This window comes from Trachemys scripta, chromosome 2 (genome assembly GCF_013100865.1).
Source record: "Trachemys scripta elegans isolate TJP31775 chromosome 2, CAS_Tse_1.0, whole genome shotgun sequence".
NCBI lineage: Eukaryota > Metazoa > Chordata > Testudines > Emydidae > Trachemys > Trachemys scripta.
The window spans coordinates 169,295,804-169,318,610 of record NC_048299.1 but is presented as its reverse complement, the minus strand read 5'-3'; the positions used below and the strand labels follow the sequence as shown (position 1 = coordinate 169,318,610).

The 22,807-nt window shown below is 41.4% G+C and overlaps 1 protein-coding gene across 7 annotated transcripts in view; it reads right to left on the bottom strand.

Annotated features, from left to right (window-relative positions):
- The window catches only part of RREB1 (ras responsive element binding protein 1), a 142,146-nt gene that overhangs the window by 68,940 nt on the left and 50,399 nt on the right, over nucleotides 1-22,807 (bottom strand). For 3 of the 7 annotated variants that reach the window (XM_034762267.1, XM_034762269.1, XM_034762268.1), the window contains 4 exons: nucleotides 12,442-12,566; nucleotides 6,993-7,106; nucleotides 5,331-5,530; nucleotides 714-803 (listed from right to left, as the gene is read on the bottom strand). In XM_034762267.1, the coding sequence (XP_034618158.1) occupies nucleotides 714-803; nucleotides 5,331-5,444 (204 nt within the window). In that variant the 5' untranslated portion in view covers nucleotides 5,445-5,530; nucleotides 6,993-7,106; nucleotides 12,442-12,566. Of the gene's footprint in view, nucleotides 1-713; nucleotides 804-5,330; nucleotides 5,531-6,992; nucleotides 7,107-12,441; nucleotides 12,567-22,807 lie in introns of those variants that run through there. The other 4 variants (XM_034762264.1, XM_034762265.1, XM_034762270.1 and 1 more) reach the window with 2 other exon arrangements.

Here is a 22,807-nt window from a genome sequence, read left to right as displayed (position 1 = left end):
CATGAGGATCTTTACACAGACTAAAATCAGTGTGATATGTTGATGATGAGGCTAATTAAAACTATATGTTTTAGCATAAAAGGAAAAACTGAAATACACATTTATCCAGTGGACACCAGAAAGTGACCCACACCCTCAATGTTCAAAACAGATCTTTTTGTTCCTTATTATGAAAAAAAGACAAAAGCTCCTTTACAAAACTACCTACCAAAAAAAAAAAAAAAAAAAAAAAAAAGAGAGAGAGAGAAGCAAGAGGAGGACATTTAGCTCCACAAAAAAGGTGCTGTTTGCAAAGTCACTTATTTGTCTAACTTCCCAGAGTTGCTGCACTCTGCACAGGACAGAAGTGCTTCAATATCAACCTGAGTTCATAGCTCCTGTGTTCATGGTCCTTAATTTGCCTGGGTGTTGAAGGTGACTATGGTGCAGAACACATCTTTCTAATGGAAATGTTGTTCGGAATCCTCAGATTACTTTAAACTTCCTTGAAGAGGAAACATTTCATTGCTTGGGAATAGGCTGGGGTAGAGGGGAAAGAACCCTACAACATTTGTGCATTCCAAAAATAAATTTAAATATGAAGGCACAAATATGTATGTGAAAAGTGGGTTTGGACAAGGAATGATTTTTGTTACTGAAAAATGGATCTCTCTCTCCAAGTCACTGTGCTCTCTTTAATATAAAAGAACGATTAAGATAAGTAGTCAGCATACCTGACGAATGTGCATAGTTAGCTGGTGCTGTGTAGTGCAAATCTTCTCACACAGAGGACAGGTATAGGAAGACTTCTCTTCTTTTGTTTCCTGTAACAAAAAAAAAACAGAAAAAAAAACACACAAACATAAAAGTAGAGAAACCCAAAAGCTAATATCACAATTATTGATGGGGATTGAAATCATACACAAGAAACATAAGAACATCTCTCAAAAAACGGAACAATGATTGTGTAAATACAAGTTATCATCCTGAAAGATCCCTAAGGGAAGCTTCAGAAACTTTATAATTTACAAATATGGGTCGCTTCACCCACCACAGACATGCAGCAGCTGTTTCACAGCTCACAGCAACTCTGCAACAGCAGTTTGGGACAGGAAGTGAAGGCAACCATTGTGACCAGCTGAAACTGCCAGAAGGAATTTAGGTGAGCAGAGCACAAGTACCCAAATTGGAAGTTGGCCAAGACGTGAGGGTTAACCCCACTAATCTTCCAACAAGGACCAATGAGATCTTTAAACAAATCATAGGGGCCTACATTTTACATTTCATCCAAATGACAGTGCAGGAGCGCAGTGCCTTTAACATAACACTGCTTTGCACAGGGAAGCGCTGCACCTACTGACTGACTCACCAACACCACTTTTTAGAGTATCTTGGATTTTTCCTGGAAGTATCCCACCCACATGTGGGCCAGAGCCAACCCTTCTTAAGTTTGCAAGATCTGATGAAATTGTAGCCTTCAAGAGGTAATGATGCAGGAGTATATGCAACACAAACACAATATACCTTATTCTCATTTCACACTGGTGAGAACCAGAGTAACTATGGTCAAGCCAGAATAAGAACAGTGAGTAGAGAATCCAGTTTTATATTATGAAGTATGCCCTTGAGACATTGACTCCACCACCAAGCCAAGGATGCAATGGGACTCCAAGTGGAAATAAATTAATTTCACTTAGTTGGCCAGAACTGCTGTTAAGTGACGAAAGGCACATCACCGACAACCCTCCACAGAAGCACAGTGCATTGTTATTATCTGAGCCACCAACTAAAAAGCAAGAGTGTCTGAGACTGAAAACTGAACATGGTTCTTCTGCAGAACGGTGTAGCTCTCTACCGACCAGGAAGACCCAATGTTTGTTATGTAAACCCCTGGTATCTCAAGAATGCACAAAAATCATCAGTGTTGCGGCTGGCGAGTATCATGTTTATAGTGAAAAGGTATGTTCTACTTGAACTTTCTTGCCTGCTATTTTAAGTATTCTTGGTGCAATAATGTAAAAAGATGAATAGCTCCTCCATCAGAGATACTGTGTATGTGTCCGTGTCCACCCATTTCCTCTTTCTAAAAAAGCTCACTGGAGATGTCAAATAAAAAACTTTCCAGAATATATGACATACACATGAACGGAGGTTGCCCATTCCACTGAAAAGTGGATGGCTAAAATCCCTTATGGTTATATACTAGAGAATTTAAAAGTGAATGATGCCAATCAGGTGCTCGGAAAATTATTCTGAAGTCCCATGCAATTGAATAAAGCAGTAACTGCTCTATAGTTTTTTTTTGGTTTGCGTTTGTCTGGGGTGATTTTTTATTTAGCAGGTGTGGGGGGGAACCATCCTATTGAGGGGAATATAATTTACCTACTAAATTTTATAGAATTGTTCAAAAATAATGGTTATTTTCTATTAATCTCTAATAGGACTTTTCTGTATGGACAAATGGCCATTTTTCTGCATCTTTTCAGCCCAAACAGAGTAAACAATAACACTGATCTCAAATCCCAAAAGCATGAGACTTGTGATCTAATTTGCAACGATTAGCCTTTTTTGCCTTCTCTCCTACACAAAGAAAAATCCTCCCACTGTTTATAGATCTACTATACACAACTCTCTACAGCAGACTTCACTATAACATGGACCAACACCTCATGTACTTGATGTTCACAAAACACTAGAAGGCAAAAACATTAGAAGGCAAGTGGAAAAAAAAAAAAGGGTTTCTCTGAAATCTGTACATCCCCAAGAAAGCTGATCAAATCTGTGCAGTAGAACATATCACATATGGAATATATATGTAATTAAAATACACATATTCCTCTCCACAAATGCAACTTTATTGCACACCACCAGTTTGTGGGTAATGTTCAGCTCCAGTTATACTGCAGCTCTGTTAAAGTTGGCTCAGGGCTGGGAGAACAAACACACAGTGCTGTGAGGAAAATCCCTGCAGCTGTGCTGACAGTTTAGATGGTGTTTAATCCCCAGAGATATCTGTGAAATTATCAGTCAACTTCTTTTTCCTTTTTAGCTAAGGATACAATTCTACATGATACAATTAATTGTTTCGAAGGCTGCTTTCTAGACTGCCTGCTCTTTGAATCAGCAAATTAACAAAAGATAGAGTAATTACTGGTTCACCTTGAAGCAAAGATCAGACACACATTATAGCTCAGCCAGAGTTGATTAGTATTGACTCTGGAGTTTATTATTAACTAAAACCCAAACTTTCTCCAGTGCTCACACAGTACACACTGCATACCATAATACAGGTCAACCAAATCAAGGGTGGCTAACCACGGAATTCTAGTGACTAACTCAATGCAGACAAAAAAGTTTAGCATCACTTCTGTAAAAGCAGCATCGCTGAAGAATTAAAAATGCAACACGAAGGGTATGTCTTCACTAGCAACGTTAAAGTGCTGCTGTGGCAGTGCTTTAACATGGCTGTGTAGTCCCGGCACCAGAGCTTGGAGAGAGTTCTCCCACTGTTGTAAAAAATCCACCCCCACGAGGGGAGTAGCTACCAGTGCTGGAAACGCGGCTCCTAGCGCTGGTGCACTGTCTACACTGGCACTTTACAGCACTGAAACTTGCATCGCTGGGGGGGAAGGGGTGTGTTTTTTCACACCCCTGAGCAAGAAAGTTGCAGCGCTGTAAAGTGGGAGTGTAGACAAGGCCTAAATATCTGAGTTGCTGCAGTTGTGCTGGTGACAGAGCACTTCCTGAACTGAAAGATAAAATTAGCAGCTCATTTGTTAACTACACTTGCTTAAATAAAGCAATTTGGCACTGCTCGTGTGCACCCAACTGCTGGCAAATCTCTTTAGGAGTTTCACATTAGGTAGATTTGTTTTCTTGTTTTTCTCCCTTCTTCTCTCTTAAAAGTGGCCTGAAGCCTCTTTGTAACATCTTTTCTTCAGGAGAAAATAAATGAAAAGTTATAATAGATGAGGATTAATGTGCATGGGTGTTGATCAGACTCTAGGCAAACCAGAGCCAAGATAAAGGCAGCATCATAAAAAGAACCAGAGACTTGGGCTAAGGATTCAGGAGAGACTGTTTCACTAGAACCCCATGGAACATAGCAATGAGACATAGAAAACCAAATAAATTCGGTTACCCTTTTACTATACCTGGGGCATGGGATAGGGGCAATTCTGACCAGAATTTAGACTCATATTTGCAATGTACTGAAACAATTCACCACTTTTAATGTGCTTTGCTGTAAGTAGAAATTTACTGCATCCATCATGCATTGCTAGAGTCAGGCTACAAAACAGACTGATACAAGCTTAATATTGCCCTGAAATCCTGTCAATTCCATTTTTTCCAGTGAGACAAATATTTACTTCATTGGTGGTAACTTATCTCCACCGAAAAACAAATCAGCTATTTTATTAATTAATTAATTTATTTTTACACTGTAAGAATCCCTCTTAATCCTGTCACATTTACTCCTTGAGCGTCCCTTGATCCGATGCCCACAGAAATATCAGGTGGAATAAAGGTCAGCAACGCTAACAAACTCTCCTGAAGCCAAATCACGTGGTGTCCTAACAGCAGACAGCTGTTTAGTAGCCCTGCCACTGACACGAGTCTGAACAACACACTCCCACTTAATGTAACTTTGGACTGTGAACGAATGTTAGCAGGCAAATCTTTCATGCCAGCTGCCAGACAATATACTCCTATGTTCGCATTTATCTTTATGTCACCCTGACATATTTTTCTTTTCAATTAACATATTTTAGTTTAAAGGAAATAAAATCTAAGCCAAATCAGAAGCCATTTATCTGAAAGACTAATTTGCAGGCTATTAATAAATTGCTACAGGAACATCACATAAGTAACACGGTTTTGACTGATATTCTCTTCTTTGTGGTGGTATTGATACAGTGCCGTCAACTGGTAAATGTGATAAACTTGATCACCGCATACGCATTTGCATTGCGTTATGTAGTAAGTCTATGTATATGTTTAAAAAAAAAGAAAGCAGTAAAGAACAATGTGTACTAGTAGAGGGACAGACTAAGGGCCTGACTGAGCAAAGTACGTAAGCCAGGGTAATTCAGTGGGAATACTCACATGCTTAGAGTGAAGCATGTGTTTAAGTGCTTTGCTAGATCAGTGTGCAAATGACAAGAAGGTCTTTTCCAGCTCAAATTTCTATGCTTATTCTGTGAAAAAAGTCACAAACCACACATGGACTTGTGACGCATTTCAGCTAGTGCCACCATGTACTATTTGAAAAGCAAAAATGATAATGAAAATTAACTCCTTTTCCTCCACTGTGAAACTCTCTCACCCATTGCATGCTTTGAATTATATACCTGGTTCCTCCTGCCAATCCGATTTGGTGCAGGAGACTTCGATGGGGACTTGATGTTTTGAGAGTTCCCGCCATTTTCAGCGATCTTCCCCACACTCATTACTGCTGACATCATGGCATCAATGGACGACAAGTCTGTACCTTCCAAACTGTTTGGTAAAGTTGGTGTCTTGTAATTGGTTAAGCTTTTGAGCTGCTTCTCTGGAATTGTAAACAAAAAAAGTTGCTGAGATTATCAGTTGGAGAGCTAATGGTGTGTTCAACAGTATGCAGCTGATGGAAGAGACATGGTCCATGCCTCAAAGAATTCAGAACCTGTGTGATCAGAAAAAGTAAAAAACAGTAGTTCATAACAGTTTGGGGTCCTTTATTAACAGGAAAGCTACAAAAGTTCTAGAAAACATAAGCCAAGTTGCGACTTTTTCTTTGAATGCTCTGGTCACATGAACTTGACCTTCAAACCCCCAGTACAGTACAATACAGTAGAATCTCAGAGTTACAAATACCTCAGGAATGGAGGTTGTTCAGAACTCTGAACAAAACGTTATGGCTGCTCTTTCAGAAGTTTACAACTGAACACTGATATTAATACAGCTTTGAAACTTTACTATGCAGAACAAAAATGCTGCTTTTAACCATCTTAATTTAAACAAAACAAGCACAGAAACAGTTTCCTTACCTTGTCAAATCTTTTTTTTTTTTTTTTTTTAACTCTCCCCCTTTTTTTAGTAGTTTATGTTTAACACAGTACTGTACTGTATTTGCTTTTTGTTGTTGCTGCTGCCTGAGTGTGTACTTCCGGTCCCAACTGAGGTGTGTGGTTGACCGGTGAGTTCATAACTCTAGTGTTTTTAACTCGGAGGTTCTACTGTAGAGAGTCAGTAATTCTGGGTTTAAAATCAGACGTCGCTTAATTCTCTTGTCATAATACAGCATCTTGTTGGTGTCCTGTGTCCACAGTGAAAGACTGGAGCACTGTTCATGAGCAGTTGCACTTGCAAACACATTGCCATGGCGGTGAGTAGGTGTTTTGAGTAATGTTACATTAAAGGTATAAGAAGTGCAATGTAGAATACACATAGAATATTTATTCTACGTCACATGTAGGAAGGATGTTCTTGTTTCAGATGCTGTACTTAAATAGTTGGGGCACTAGGTGTGTGGTATTCCAATTTATGGACATACTACGTAAACATTAACATACTAGTAAGTCTTTCATATTCTGCTTTAGAAACATAAAAAGAGCATGCTTTAAAACCCCAGCAGATTCATCATTTAAGATGAGCAGCAAAGAACCCAAGACTTAAAATCTGAATATATACAGGAAAAGCCACTATAAGAGATGACGTGGGGGGGGGGGATGTATAACAAGAGACATGTACACTTGATCCTCTGTATAACATGTTTTGGGAAAAGAAGTACGGACATTATAAACAGGTGTTTTATGAGGATAAGTAATGCTGTGCCAAGTTACTGGGAGCCAAAAAAGAGAGTCTTCATTTGTAAGCCTTCCAGTGGTGAGAGAGTGTTTGTGCTTCTGCTCAAAAAATATATATATATTTTTATATATATATAAAAAAATGAACAGGGATGAAGAAAACTCTTAAAAATCTTGCTGATCCCTTAAATTAATGAAGAACATAATTCTAGTTAAATAAGTTACCTTCATTTTCCTCCTTTGACTGCTGAACAATGAGGTTTTCTTCTTGCTTGCTGCTCTCCCCACTTAGTGTATTAGGCTTAGCAGAGTCTAGATCCTCTATAGCACCCTCTAGTACTGTACGAAGAAAGGGGGAGAGGGGAGGTAAGAAGGAGTACATTAACTATGAGGTAGTTTTAACAGAGAAAGACTTCATCCCCCTAATTTATGTCCCAGATTCAACTTGCAAAAAAAGGAGAGAGAGTACATCACTGATACTACTGACATCTGGCTGAGAAATTCAAGTGTATTCTGCAGCTAGAGAATTTCAGTAATTCAAGTTCATACATTCCGCACTTTCCTTTTAGAAAAATTACAATTTATTCTAACAGATGAATTCATGATGACCCTTTGCTTAATGCTAACAGTGGAAAGGATGACTGAAATTTCTGGGACCATTCAGCACCTTTCTCATATCCACTGTCCCAGTTTATCAGTAATTACTGAAAATATACATAAGCTGGTGGAATTGCTGGTGGAATTTTTCCCCCTCCTCTTGCTCTTTTTTTTTTGGAAGCCACACATGCACTTATCAAGATATTGTCAGCAACTCTAACTCTGTGAGAAGGACACCTCTCTGGTTCAAATATGCCAGAATAGTTTTTTGAAGGCCTTTTTTGAGTGGCAGACATTCCAGGAACACAACAAAACATAACAAACAAACAAAAAGTGATTCCTGGGGGAAGATTTTTTTTCAGCAAGTAACATTGCAAAATGCAATTACAGTTTTAACAGAGTTGCACCATGGTAACATTAAAGAAAAATAGTTGTTACTTCATTATTGAAACAAAGAATATCAGCCTTTGGAAGCTTTACCATCTCAGAATTCAAAATGGTGTCTGTCAGCAGGCCTTTAGCGGCATTACGTGCTTTTATTTCCCTATTACAGAGGCTACAAGGCTCAAATAGCAGCGAAAACAATAAGGATTATTTTTTTGTAAAAAGAATGAGCACATCTTACTGTAATTATCCCATTTACGGCATCATTGAGCTTACACAATATGTTTGCACTTATGTAGCACTTCTCAGTGGATCCCAAACCGCTTTGCAAACATTAATGAATTAATAAAACATCACAGTGATGTCCACTTTACAGGTAGAGACAGGGCCGTCCTTAGGATTTGTGGGGCCCTATGCAGTATTATTAAACTGGTGCCCCAATGCCGGCGCATTTGGATCTGTGAATGCTGGTGCTCCTATACTGCCCCTATACTGGTGCAACTGAAGCCCTTACACTGGCGCATTCGGCTCTGTGAATACGGCCCCTGCCTTCTGCCTAGTAAGGAGGCTGCCGCGCATGATGGATATGCTGGAGCCGACCCGCTCTGACCTGCTGTCCTAGTCATAGGCGTGGACTCCGTGGGTGGGTGCTCCGGGGCTGGAGCACCCACAGAGAAAATGTAGTGGGTGCGGAGCACCCACCGGCTCCCCCCTCTGCCCCTTTCCCCCGTGCCTCTCGCTCACCAGTGGCCCCGCACTTAACAACTCTTCCCCGTCCCGCCCAGCGCTTCTGGAGCACCGCAAACAGCTGATTTGCAGCGTTCAAGCTCTGGGAAGGAGGGGGAGTAGGTGAGGAAGAGGCAGGCTGGGGGTGGAGCAGGGGCAGGAAGAGGCAGGGTGGCGGGGCCTTGGGGAAAGGGGTGGAGTGGGGGCAGGACCTGGAGCAGAGGGGGAGTGTCGAGCACCCCCTGGCAAGATGAGAAGTCAGTGCCTATGGTCCTGGTGGTGCCCCAAATTTTTGGGTGCCCTACACAGCCATGGATGCCTAAGGACGGCCCTGGGTAGAGAAACAAAGGCATAGGGAGACAGAGGGCCCAATTCTTCCATGTTTACTCAGGCTGAATAGCTCCTTACACCACGCCTACCTCAGTGGGAGGAAGGATGGCAGAATCAAGCTCTGAGGGACTACTCACTTGCTTAAGGGTTACCCATGTGCTTAAGTACCTATCCTAAATCAGGACCTGAGTGACTTGACACATTGGGTTAGTAACAGAGTTTAGATTAAAAACCTAGGTGTCCTGATTCTAGTCCCGTGATCTACACACTAGACAATGCGGTCTGCTCCCTAAATTGGGCTTTTATAAACTGTCTGTTATACTCTCCTGACTGACACACTCTCTCCCAATTTTAATACCTTTCCACTCAGAAAGCACTGATTTTCCCTTCTGGTGTGGGCCTGATCCTGGGAGGGGCTGAGTATCTAAAATGCCCACTGAGTTCAGTAAGGGTTGCAGGTAGGGTGACCAGACAGCAAGTGTGAAAAATCGGGACGAGGGTGGTGGTGGTGGGGGGTAATAGGCGCCTATATAAGAAAAAGAACCAAAAATCGGGACTGTCCCTATAAAATCTGGACATCTGGTCACCCTAGTTGCAGGTGACCTGCACTTCAAGATCAGGCACTGCGTTTCTAGCAGAATTCCAATTAATTTCTTTGTTATCTTCCTCATTTTTGCACAGCTCTCAGATCAGGGTTTTTGTTAGCTGCAGTGTCAGTTTACTTTATTTTGGCCCATAAAAGTGATGGCTTTTTACTTTTTAAGTCTCAGCGATGAAGGGTTCATGCAGGAGTAGATTTATTTTAAAAACAACAACTACAAAAGTAAAAATCACATTTCCCTAATAGTTTAACATTTTTGACATTGGCCCAAACTTAATCTTACTTAACAGCATCCCTTTAGTTAATACAACAGAAAAACTGGAAAAAAATATTAAACTATTTTTCTGTTTTTTGTTAAAGCGAAAAACAAACTTAGTTTAACCATCTTTCTTTCTGAGCAGATCAATAACTATTCTTGAATTTTTCACCCAATAACCAACATGTAAGTCCTTAATTATTAGATACTTTCTAAAACAGTAAAAAAAAAAATCTATTTAACTACTGTGAAAACAGGGTGTGGTCCAAGGTAATTTAAATACCACAGGAGGTCCTTTCAGAGAAATAAATTCTGAATTCCTAGCATTGTTTTTAGTTGTTGATTCAAACTGCTCATCAGAAAGAAAGAAAAGGGCAGACATGCAAACATCAGCCTGAAATCTCACCTTCAGTTTTGCGATCTCTGTGCAAGTATGCCTGGTATACATCTTTCAGAAAGGGCACAATACAGTACAATTGCAGCCCATAACAGCTTCTGTTTACAAATAGCTATTTTATGACTGAAACTAAAATACAGCTTTCTGCCAATTCAAACAAGATGTTTGGATACTGATCTTGTTTTTAAACAGGAGACCAATTTTTTTCTGTACATTAAAAACTTCCTCGTTTGCAAACAGTTTAAAGAATGAAACTTAATTTCTGCAAGAGTAAGTATTATTGGAGTGCACTAAAATATATTCCAGTACTGTTGTGGGAAGGAAAACTATACCACTGAAACAAAGACAATAGCATGCATTGATTCTCGAAGCACAACTTTCTATTTGCAATAGGATATAGCAACAATAAGAATACTGGGCCAAATCACTTCTTCCTGTGGGAAAACCCATGGCAGGGAGGGGCCCTGGGGCAGGAAAATTCAGTGAGTTTTCTCTTGCAAAATTTATTACACATCTGGGGGGGAGGGAGGGAGCATTCCCCCCCTCCCCAAGTAGAAAAGAGAGGGTTTGGCCCACTGAACCTATTTCAGGGAATCAACTGGGGAGACAGAGCCAAAAGCATGGAAGTTCTATAACTGCCTGGCTACAGGATCTCCTGTCTTCTCAAGCTCTCAGGGATCCCTCTGCTTATTGCTGCACTGGGCAATTACCCCCTTCCCAATTAAAGGAGATAGGAGGTCCACAATGAAGAGGGAGCTCAGCTTGGAGGCAATACAAACTCAGGCTGCATTAAACACTGAACCAATTCCCTATGGAATAAGCATTCCATCCTCACTCCACCCACATGCACACAAATTCAGAGCCAGACATATGACTGCAGGTTCCCTAGCAAGAATCTGTCCTTTCGCTCTGGTCCTGGCTGCTCAAATTGTGCTGTGGCTAGAGGTGTGGCATCTGTAAGTGACGGAGGCCATGCAGGACCACAGAAAGCTAAAGGCTGCAAATAGCTGTTTGTGCCAAAGGCAAGATCTGAAACAACTGACAACCAGCTTTGATGGGACAGTAAAGCAGAGACTTGAACAAAAATCATGCAAAACTTGTTGCTTCCCATTCAGTCTGAACAGGAAGGCATTTGCTAGATCTATTTCCTCCTTTGGGATAAAATGTGACTCCACAGTATGTTGAAACTCAGCTCATCAACATTTACTCCCCGCAATTTTATCTTTAAAAAAGATCGTTCTTGATGGTTACAGCATCTTCTCCTTTCATTTTAAAAGCTCTAGTGAGAAAGCAACAGGAGAACCTTGGTTACAATCTTTAAAGGGGGTAGGAAGAGGGAAGGAAGAAGAGATGATGCTTTTTCACAGTCACTCGACTCACCACAGAGAAGCTGCTACAGAAGCAAAAAGTGTGCCCCAACCCTTTGGAGCTATTACAAGTTTTTACTACAGTTTGTTCTACTGTCTTGCACATGAGCGCTCCCTTTGGAATAGATAGGAAGAAGCACACAATACACACAGTACAGGCAAAAGAGAGGGCAAACCTGATGTATAGCACAAAGCAGCTCATTGTTCCGCTTTAAAAAAAAAACCCAAAAACCACATTAATGTTAAAACACAAGCTGTGAATTAATTGGGCCAGAGAAAATTTAATAATTTTAGCTAAACACTTTTCTTGGTTTCATTAAACACACTATGTTCTATACTATGGATAATCTTTTCTTTTGTGAGGAGGAAGGAGGATTCCCATCTTAAAAACACACACTAAATGCATTTTAAAACACTTTTCCTTTCTGGGCCTAAAAAGCATTACTACTCCTACTTACCATCGCCCTAAAATGACCTACTTTTTCCAATGAGAAGCGCAACCAAAGATTGTTTAAATGCAAGTCCAGGCAGTGTTACTAAGGCAGAGATTTAGAGAGGAATAACTATCTTCAAATCAGCAAGGGGACATCTCGTCTGGGACAAAAAGCCCATGATAGCTTCTTTCTCGGTATTCCTAAAGATACATCTCATAGGTTGCAATTCACCTCCATTTAGAAGTCCAGTACCAAACCTATTTACCACTAAAGTTGCACTTGAGCCTTCAAATTAGGACTTAAGTGAGACATAAGTGGTACATAGGTCTCGTGCTGAGTTTCTGCACGGGAATGAATTTCACTCAGAGTATGCAATGGGAAACTGTTTCTCCCCACTCATCTCCCATGCTGTTGGTTACATCAAAAGAAGGATTATAGTTTTAGTGAAATTTTGCATCAAAGCCTCGAGGGTAGCAGGGAGGAGATGGGGAGGAAACAGGCTGGGTGGGAAGAAGAAAGAGTGATACTATTCAATGCCACTACCTGAAGCAAAGGAAAACCAAAGAAAGTTTTCCAACTGACCTTTTTTAATACCAAGTCTGCCCTGGCTACTGAAGTATTGGTGCTGGCGAGGCCCCAACGGCAGAGAAGTTTACTGGTAGCGTCACCTCACTGTCACCACTGCTGGAGCACCAGTACAGAGCAGCCTATATGAAAAGAAAAGCAAAAAGGATAAGACAGCGGAACAGGACTTTATGGTGGCAGTTTTCTACTACTTACCATTAAGTCAAAAAGGCACTGAGAATATTTCCAAAAACGTCTGAATATACACACACACTTAAAGGTAGAATTTTACCCAGAGAAAATGTCACTCTAAACTCACAAAAACAAGAGAAGCACATCTTTAAGGGCCACCCTCCAACCACTAAACTGAGACTGCCTGTTTTGTTTTGAGCCTTTTATGTTGTTATTCGTATTAGAGTTTGTTAGCAACATTTGGTGTATTTATATTACCGTGTCTATGTAGGTGTAATGGTTTATACTTTTGCTTTGTTAAAAAAAAAAAAAAATAACCGAACCTGCCATCTCTTCACCCTCAAAGACCCGTCAATATCTCCTATGCTTATTTTTCCTCTATAAGAGCTTAGATAACAAAATACATATGTACCATAAAAGTATGTAGGATTGGCAACATGGGCAAGTTAATGATGCTGAAAAAACTACAGCCCTTTGAGTCACCATTGCGTTACTTCAGTTGCATGATGTAACTGTACTGAAACCAGTGCAGCTATACTGGCGTGCAACTAAAATAATGCAATGGTGAACCAGTCCCCTGCCATTTCGTGGATGAGATTCACCAGTATGCTCCAGCTGCCCTGTGCCACTTCAGTGACACAAAGCAGCCCTAATGTAATTGTGAATTTGATCTCTGTCTTATCTTTTGTGCTCTATTTCTTAACTTTATTGTTGCATCAATGTTTCTTCATTGTCTGATATGGTATGTTTATGTGTATGTGGTGGGAACTGCCTCCCTAACTGAGATTAAGCTGTTAGGCAAGAAAGCTGGATCTACTGTGCAAGTACTGAAAGTGAGAGCAAAAACTGGATGGCCCCAGATACGGATTGAGTGCCTGGCTCTTCAATGGATCGGTACCTTGGATAGTCACTTACACCTGCACAAAGGGGCGTGAAACTATCCTATTCTGATTGGGTAGCATTTTGCACAAGTGTGACTACACAAAGTGCCAGGCACTAGAGAGTCAGACACTGAGACAGTGATCACTACTGACACACCCATATTTAGGTTGGATAGTTGCTGAAGAGTGTAAACCCCTTCTTTCCCAATCTGGTGGCAATCACGCTCACCTACAGAGTACCCAACAGCTAGCACGTGACACGGAAAGCTAGTCAGAAGAAACTCCACACATCCTTACTGCTCATTCCGTTTCTGGGTTTAGCTTATTTAATAACAAAGTCCCAGGAAATAAGGTTCTACATATTTCAGTATCTTCAGGAACTTGCTCAAGTGAGAGGAGATCAGGATTTGAAAGTGATCTGGATAATGTTGTTAGTAGCCCTAAAATTATCAGCTACACAAGCTAGGACAAAAACACACAAGCAACAAACTGAAGGCCCACAAAAATCAGGAAGGAGTTTTCACTCCTTTCCTCTCTAACCCTTCATGCTACAGCATGGCACAACTGGAAATGAGGAGGCGGCTGCCTTCCACTGAAGCTGAAGGAACTGACAACCATCAGAGGAAGACACTAGATTAGATGGACTTTTGGTGTAATCCGGTATGTCTATTCCTATATTCCTTCTCTGCTTGCTAAAGACAGACACAAAAGCATTACTGTGTCTGCCATAAGAACTGCTTTGCATGTGTTCTGAAAGCTAAGACAGCTGTGTGAATGACTTAGAGTTCCAGGAAGTAGATGTGTTTCTTGGCTTTAAGTCTGGTTTATTTGCTTTAGACAGAGTGGCAAGCCAGGCAAGTTCCCTCCCCAAAGAGTGGCACTGGCTGTAAGAATACTGAGCCGCTTGAGACTTCACGTAGTGTCTTTCAGTAGACAGATGAGCATTTCCCAGTTCCGGACATTATTTTGCTCTTTAGACAGTATTGTCTCATCTCACTGGGCAAGGAGACTTTTTTTTTAATACAAAGATTGAGGAGAACATGGCAGTCTGAGACAATACTGCTGACAGCAGCACCAGGGACTGATGGAACAACTTTCCGAACTCCCTATCCTCAAGCAGGCAACCTTGGGGCAGAGCCATAGGGAGGAGAATTCTATTCTGTTCTATATAGGTTCTTATATGGCACTCATTATTGTAGTATCTGAACTCCTGCTAGTGCTTTGTATCTCTTGGGGATGCCGTTATCAGAAGCCTCATTGGGGTGAAGATACAAAACAAGCCAGCAAGGAGAGTGGCCCTGTATACAGCCAGGAGCTGTTTCTGCAGAAAAGCCCTGAAAGAACTGAGGAAATGCCTTCCCTGTAGTGGCTCTTGGGCCGCCTTTTCCTCACTAAGCAGCAGTGAGAAACGAGAGGTGCCCTTTCTCCTGGGGGGAGGAGGGGAGGAGGTAAAGGGGTACTTGTTAGACTCCTTTAGTGATGTGTTATGATAAGTAGTGCATCAGATATCAAAGCACCACATGGCACTCCCCCAGGCACAACCAGGAACTATCTTTTATTGAACCAACTTCTGTTGGTGAGAGAGACAAGCTTACACAGAGCTCTTCTTCAGATCTGGGAAACTTATTCAGTGTCACAGCTAAAACACAGAATGGAACAGATTGTCTACTTATGCTAAACAATCTGTTCCATCCTGTAGTTAGCTGTGACACTCTGAATATGTTTCCCAGACCTGAAGAAGAGCTCTGTGTAAGCTTGTCTCTCTCACCAACAGAAGTTGGTCCAATAAAAGATATTGCCTCACACACCTCGCCTAATATCCTGGGACCGACAGGGCTGCAACACTGCATTTGACCAGGAAAAACAGGCTGGGGCTGTAAAATAAGGAAACATGGTCTAAAATGCAACAGGTAAAGAGATCTGTGGTTGGGTCCTCTTGTTTGTTAAAAAATAAAAACAAACAAAGGCGAACCATAATACAGCCAGATCATTAATATGAATAAAGTTTAACCTTTGGGAAAGTTGTATATGCCGAGATGTCAGATACCCCTTTAAAAGGAAAGGATGGGCAGGCACTGTACTCCAGCTTATGGAAGGGATTTCACATCCAGGAGCCTCAATAATAGAGCAGATGGATTAAATCTGGAAGAACCAGATAGAAAGCTTGTGGTGAAAAGAAAAAAAAAAGGGGGGGAGGGGAAAAGAAAAGAAAAGAAAAGAAAAGAAAAGAAAAGAAAAGAGGGGGAAAAAAAAAACCTTACAACCCGAGACAAAGTGCTCCTGGATTCTAAAAACGTCTGCTGAAGAAAAGCTATGAGGACTACATGCAGGCAGAGCTGGACAACGGTGACATAGAGGCTGAAATCCCAGACGGTATAGCCAGTCCAAGCCATGGGATTCCTGCTGTAAAATGAACAGGAGGAGAGAGAGAACCTGATGAGAGGCATGATGCTGCAGCTTTGCCCTTTAAAGACGGGCCAAGAGCAGGCATCTGTGTTCCATGCGGTGCAGCCAGAGCTTGCAATCAATTGTTTCTGAGACAAGTTACAAAACGGGGACTTCTGTGTCTTATCAATTGGTCATGCAGATGCCTAGGCATCCACTGTAATGAATCGGTAGGGGACAATTGGTCTGGTTGTTCTTATTACAGCATCGTGAAAACAGCAGTCGTAGTAATGCTGAGACGAAGGAAAGCCACAAATTGGTGATGTCGAATTGCTCACTGGCAATCGGTCTTTGCACCTGTTGGTCAGGAGGGGAGGCCCGTCAGTCCCAACTGGTGGATCAGATGAGCAGAAACGTATCAGACATCACTCTGCAGTTTAATACCCTCCCCTGAAGCTGTTCGGGGCATCTTTCCTCATGGATTTAAGATGAGAGGGTTTAAAACTCAGATGTGTGTGTCAGGCACTAGTTTGTGCAGCAATTAGTGTCCCAACCCTGCACTTCTCACTATGTAGCTGGAGTTGCGTTGGCTGCAACAGGAAAAGGCTGAGGAAAGATTAGAGGAAGACTGGATCATCAGTATGAAGCGTGCACAGGAAGCAACAGCAGATCTCCTGATAATGCTTTGCATCTCTGGGGGGAGCCCTGGTCATGATCTGCTACCACCTTATAGGGATTTTTTTTTTTTTTTTTTTTTAAAGTTACTCACTGAAGGCTTGGCTATATGGGGAATTTTAGCGATAGTGTCACTTTGGAAGCAGCATAGGAAAAATAAAACTCTTAGCCAAGAATAAGAGTGTCCACATGGGGAGTTATACCAGTACAACTATACTGATATAATTACGCTGGTCAGTTTCCCTGTGTAGACAAGCCCTAAGGGGACAGTATTAGAACAGTTTGCCAAGGAGTCCTGAACAGATCCTGGAACGCTGCTGCAGCAACGCCTCTGCCACTAATCATCTCCTTTTATTACAAACTCCAACCCCCTTGCTCACCCAGCTCTCAGTTGGGAACACCTTACACGGCTGCACCCCACAGCGCTTTGCACCTAATGAGTTAATTTAGTAAAACGATGCATGACATTAGAAAACTTTGATTAGAAATCAGAGGAATAAAAAAAGTCACGGTTGCCACCTATTACGATTTTATTACATTTCGTAAAATCTGATGGAGTCATGATATTAAATGAGCATCTCAGCTTTTGCTCATAAATAAATAAATAAATAAAATTATTTGTATGTTTCCAGCCCTCACAGTTGTGGACAAAAGCTGGAAAGCATGAACCCTAGAGGTAAAAACAAATAAAAAAAAAAATTATTTGCTTTCTTAAGTCTTATGCATTATAAGCCAATCATGATTTTTTGGGGGTGGCCTGACAATTTTTGAATGCTTGAAGATGGCAATACTGTGGAGAGAGTTCCTCCTTGGGACAGCGATTCTCTTACACTCTACAATGAAGTTTTGTTTGTTTTCATTTTGTTTTTAATTCATAGCACATTCTACTAATGCTACTTTTAGATGAGAAGTTCACTGAAATACCACATTTGATTTAATGGGGAAAAGACTCAATTAAACAACAAAAACAAAAAAGTTTTTCCGATAGAATTGTTTAAGAACGTGCAGCTCTTCTTGCTGCTCTTTTCCAGGGAGCGTGCCTTGCTGACAGGATTAACTACTGCCAGACTCACAAAGCTGGGAGACAGCTGCCACATGGCAGCCATTTATTACAAGGCACCACTCCTTTAAAGTCAGGAAAGAGACAGAGCCTCTTATTTTCCGCTTTGTTATCAGCAGGGTTCCCTTGCTCCACAGGCTTTAGTGACTGGACTTTTTCTAAACAAACACCTCCTTTTCTCCCCACCTTGTTAACATCATCATATTACTGTCTTCTGCTCCTGGGTGAGCACAGGATCTATCCTCTCTACTGGGTATTCCAGACAAAAACTCTATTAAAACACTTAAAAGCTCAGAATTTCTGTATCTCTCTCTATCTCTCTCTCTCTCTCACACACACACACACACACACACACACTAACTCACTCCTCTACTTTACAATAAAGTTTAATTAGAAAGTTTTAATTTAACACAAACCAACAAAACGAAAACCAAGAGGAAGGGAGACATACTGGAGTGAAGGAATGCAGAGTTAAGGTACTATAACAATAAAAATTCTGACCCCACATATGTGACCTCTCATCCACCCAAAACACACGTTTCTTTACACCTGCACTTCTTTAATCTATAATATTGAACATGGAGTACAGAACACTGTCTCAGGCTGATCTCAAAACCACTGCGTAGTCATTGACCTTTTCCCAGTCCACATGACCATGATGGGCCAGACACACATTTCTTTCCTTCTTGGCACAGACTAAAGACCTGACGGGCTTACAGGCCACCATCCTGCAGTCTTGCATCTTACTCTCTAAATAAGTTTTCAGACAACACCGTCCCACATTCCACTCTGAGCCAGACACACCAACATATCACATCCATTAAGATTAGATATCCCATTGTATATTAGTCATTCCCTTTCCTTCTATGATTTGCACCTCACTTTAGAGATGCAAGCCAGCTATGTAACTTTACCTTGTGCTGTCTACATACACTTGCTGCTGATGTCAGAGTACCACAGGTCACCCAAACTGAGCTCATGATTTCCCCAAGAAGGAGAGAAAAGAACTTCCTGGCTGTAAAATGTATAATTTTTATGCCAATTTTTTTATGTGAAATTTTTCTAAAGTAGTTGTATACATGTGAGCACATCCATGAGCTCTTTTAAGTGGGCAAGGCTAAGGTGGTTTGTGGAGCTTTAATTCTGAAGTCAACTGTTTAATTTGGTTTTCTATTCGAATGAGATTAAATTTAATTATGATATATGAAGTTGACTGCCCGCTATACCTTCTAAAGTGTGTTGAGATCCTCGGATGGATGGCACTATTGGAATGCAAAATAATATTACTATTTCTTAACATGAATTTTCTTGGGGAAAAAAAAAGGAGGAAAAATGCTTGTTTTCATGCCTATAAGAAAATGAAGCAAGAGTGTTTAAATTAATTAGGAGCAGCTGGGCAATGCACCATCCTCCAGGATCAGCAAGGCTCCCATAGAGCATCTCACCCTATGACATAAACGGAGCATAGCCGAAGTTTTTTGGGGGCCGAGGCAGTCTTTTTCTTCTGTGTTTGTACAGTGCCTAACACAAAGGGGGCCTGGCCTATGATGCAGGCTTCTCGGTTCTACAGTAATACATATAATAATAAGTTCAGCAATTGCTCATGGAACTCAAAAGTTCCCCAGCTTTGTTAAAGGAGCTTGGGAAGAATTCTCAAAAAAGACATTTCTGTATTTGGCTATGAGGATGGGAGGACACACACAACCTATTCTTCTCCCCTCCCCCCCAGGTATGTCTGCTGACCTTCTACATTCCTTGTAGTATTGCTTTTGGTCCAATGGGCTTTCTAAGACCCATAGGCATTGCAAAGGGATTTTACAAAGTACACATGCCTCGCCTCGTAAGACCTACAAGGACTCCATGGAGGTCAGCACAGAGCACTGCAAGCACTGTACGTTCTGTGGTGGTAAGCAAGCGAATGACCAAAATCAGCTGAGTAGGCCTGGTGACTGCTTAAGGGACAGGCTGCTCCTGCAATGCTGTATGCTCTGCAGGCCTTTCCTGCTGACCTGGGAAACTCTGTAGTAGGAATAGTCTGAAGTTTACTGAACTCCAAGGGCTAACATCTTTGCTATATGGAGGTGCAAACAACAGTGAAGTCACCAGAATTGTGACCACCTGTGTCAGCAGTGAGTTTGGCTCTATGAGCTTCCATGCTCTGCTGGATGTATCAGTGAAAGAAACATTCTGGAATAATAATCATCTGATGAGAACGGACATAAACCTGAAGATTAAATTCTAACTTAAAAAATTATATTTGATCTGTATTAAATTGCAGCTCTGAAACACGGACATTCAAATGATAAAGAAACGACAGTCCTTCAAATGTTGGTGTTATAGAAGAATTCTGAAAATATCAGATAGATTGTGTAACCAACTGGCAAGGACTGGAATTCAGCAAATGCTAGTGTCAGATATTACGAAAAGAAAGATTCAATTTGCAGGGTACTTTTTAAGAGGTTCAGAGGGCGATATGCATGTTTATGGGCATTGGAAGGGAAAGTTGATGGCAGAAGAACACGAGGCAGAAAAAGAAGATCGTGAATGGATGATGTGGGATCCTGGGTGGATCAAGAGGATTATTCCTCAACAGAGAGATTAGCAGAGGACCATACAGAATGAGCTACTATTGCTGCAAACTTGCAGGCTCCATCTACACTAAAGCACCTACAGCAGTGCAGATGTGCCGATGCAGCTGCGCTGCTGTAGCACTTCTGGTGAAGACTCTCTAAACCGATGGGAGGGAGCTCTGCTGTCAGCTTAATAACTCCTGCCTCCGCGAGCAGCGGTAGTATGTCAACAGGAAAAGCTCTCCCACTGTCTACACCGCCACTTAGGTTGGTATAACTTATATCGCTCGGGGCGTGTATTAGTCACACCCCTGAGCAATGTAAGTTATCCTGAAGTAACCAGTAGTGTATACAAGGGCTCAATTATGGAGATACAACATAAGAGGAAGATCATCATCAGCCATCTGGATTGAAAGGATCTTACAAACACCGCAGGCTTTCATCTTTCTACTCATCCTCACTGTAGAGGCTCAGTATGAAGAGACAACAATTCCTAGCATGTGATGTTCCATTTGTTTGGACCAAATTAGCAACCTGTGACCAGTTCTTTCCACAAGCCACACATCTATTACAAAACATCAGGACAGTTGCAGTGTGCCTCATTGTAGGCAGACATTTAGATACAGTCCTTGATTTCCTCGCAAGTTGCTTGAGTATCTGTTGCTGGTCCTAAACCACCCTCCCCTACAAAAAGGAGGAGGAATTCCACTGCTCGTACGGTAAATCAACAGATGACACAGACAACTCTTTGAACAATCTATCTATCTATGAAAAGGGCAACTTGCTTCCTTCTTCCCTTGAGATACATATCGAACACCAAAACATAGCCTGTTTCAAGCCTCACAACAATAATTACACTTGTGACTGATTCTGGGGAGATAAACACAAGAACAGTTATTTTACATTTCCATATCCAGCAGGAAGCAAAGTCCTCTGGCAGGATGGTATTAGTTTGCTAGTGAAACTAAGCTAATCAGTTTTCAAACAAGTATATACACTCACTGTATATCAACACTGTATGTGTTAATTCACAGATACTGACAATGATCCTGCCATTCAAACTCACTAGGATGAGCAATGTTCCTGTGTGTTCTCTGAGAGAGAACTGACCCTGCTCCAATTCTAAGATCAAGTTTTTTATAATTCCAGACCAGGCGACTTGGTTCTCCACTCGCTCATTCCGCTTTTGAGCTGGTTTGTATTGTAAAGTGTAATTCCACTGGCTTCAGTGGAGCCACTCATAACCTGCACAAGCGTACGAGGAAAATCAAGCCTAGAATACTTAAGAGAGCTGGGGAAAGTTCAGCAAAGGTTCACAGAACAGGTCACAACTATAAGAGCTCTGACTGCATTTATGCTTAATTTGAAAGGCCAATGGAACAGGAAGATCACATACTCATTCAGAAAAAGATATACACTCAATGTGAAAACACTACCGCTGAATTTGTACTTTCCTTTAGAGACACTAAACAGTAGCAAATAATGAAATGGTGGGAGCAAATGCTCCAAAATTAGAGTCTCCTTCCAGTTCAGATATCATCCCCTTGCAGTATAATGTTTCAGTGAGATCCTAATAGAACTGAGCCAGTTAGATCAAGGGAGATCACCCAGTATGACTGAGGAGGTTGAATCTCTAGATAATATTGCTGTTAAATTTGAATTACTTAAAACAAGAAAGCTGCTGGGGAAAGCAATACCACCAGCTCTAAATCAATGAATTATCAGTATGATGTGGCAGCACTCTGGTTAACAAATATGCTAATTTCATATATGGTGATGTGGTACAATTTATCTATTAAGAATTGGGCTGAGGCCACCAGACTCATTTCACTTGTTCCCTAATTCAGACTTTAAGCAAGAGAAGGTATCAGCACTTGCCACTTAAACCCCAGCTAAAGCAGCATCTAAGAGTACGTCTACACTGCAATTAGGTACCCATGGGTGGCCTATGCCAGCTGACTCGGGCTGGGGCAAAGGGGCTGTTTAATTGCAGTATAAGCATTGAGGCTTGGGCTGGAGTGCAACCTCCAGGACCCGGCAAGGTGGGAGGGTTCAAGAGCTCTGGCATCCAAAGCCCGAACATCTACCCAGCAATTAAACTGCCCCTTTGCCCGAGCCCCACAAACCCAAGTCAGCTGGCCCGGGCCAGCCACAGATACCTAACTGCAATGTAAACATACTCGAATAGGTCTTTTCCATATCTACCTACTACGATCCTACACTATATAAATATAATTTATGAAGGTGAGCAACACACACACACACACACGGCAGCCCTGGGCGGAGAGGGGAATATCATATACAGGATGAGCTTTGTTACAAATATAAAACACTACAAAAAATGATAACCCCTAACATACCCCATAGCAAATTCCATATGGGTCATCATAGCCAAAATAAGTCTATGGATTCCCCACCAAATCCTCTTGTATAGCCCCAAAATATCACAAAAAAGGTTACTTCTGAAATGACAACGGACTTTAAAATAGCAGTAACACAGCTCCTAGAAAGGTGGGGGTAATTAGGAGGATTAGCACATCTCTGAGGGAAGTCAGAGGTTCTGTCTTGGCCATGTTTCATACCTCAGTAAACCCAGGGGAGTGATCAGTTCATATCTGTGC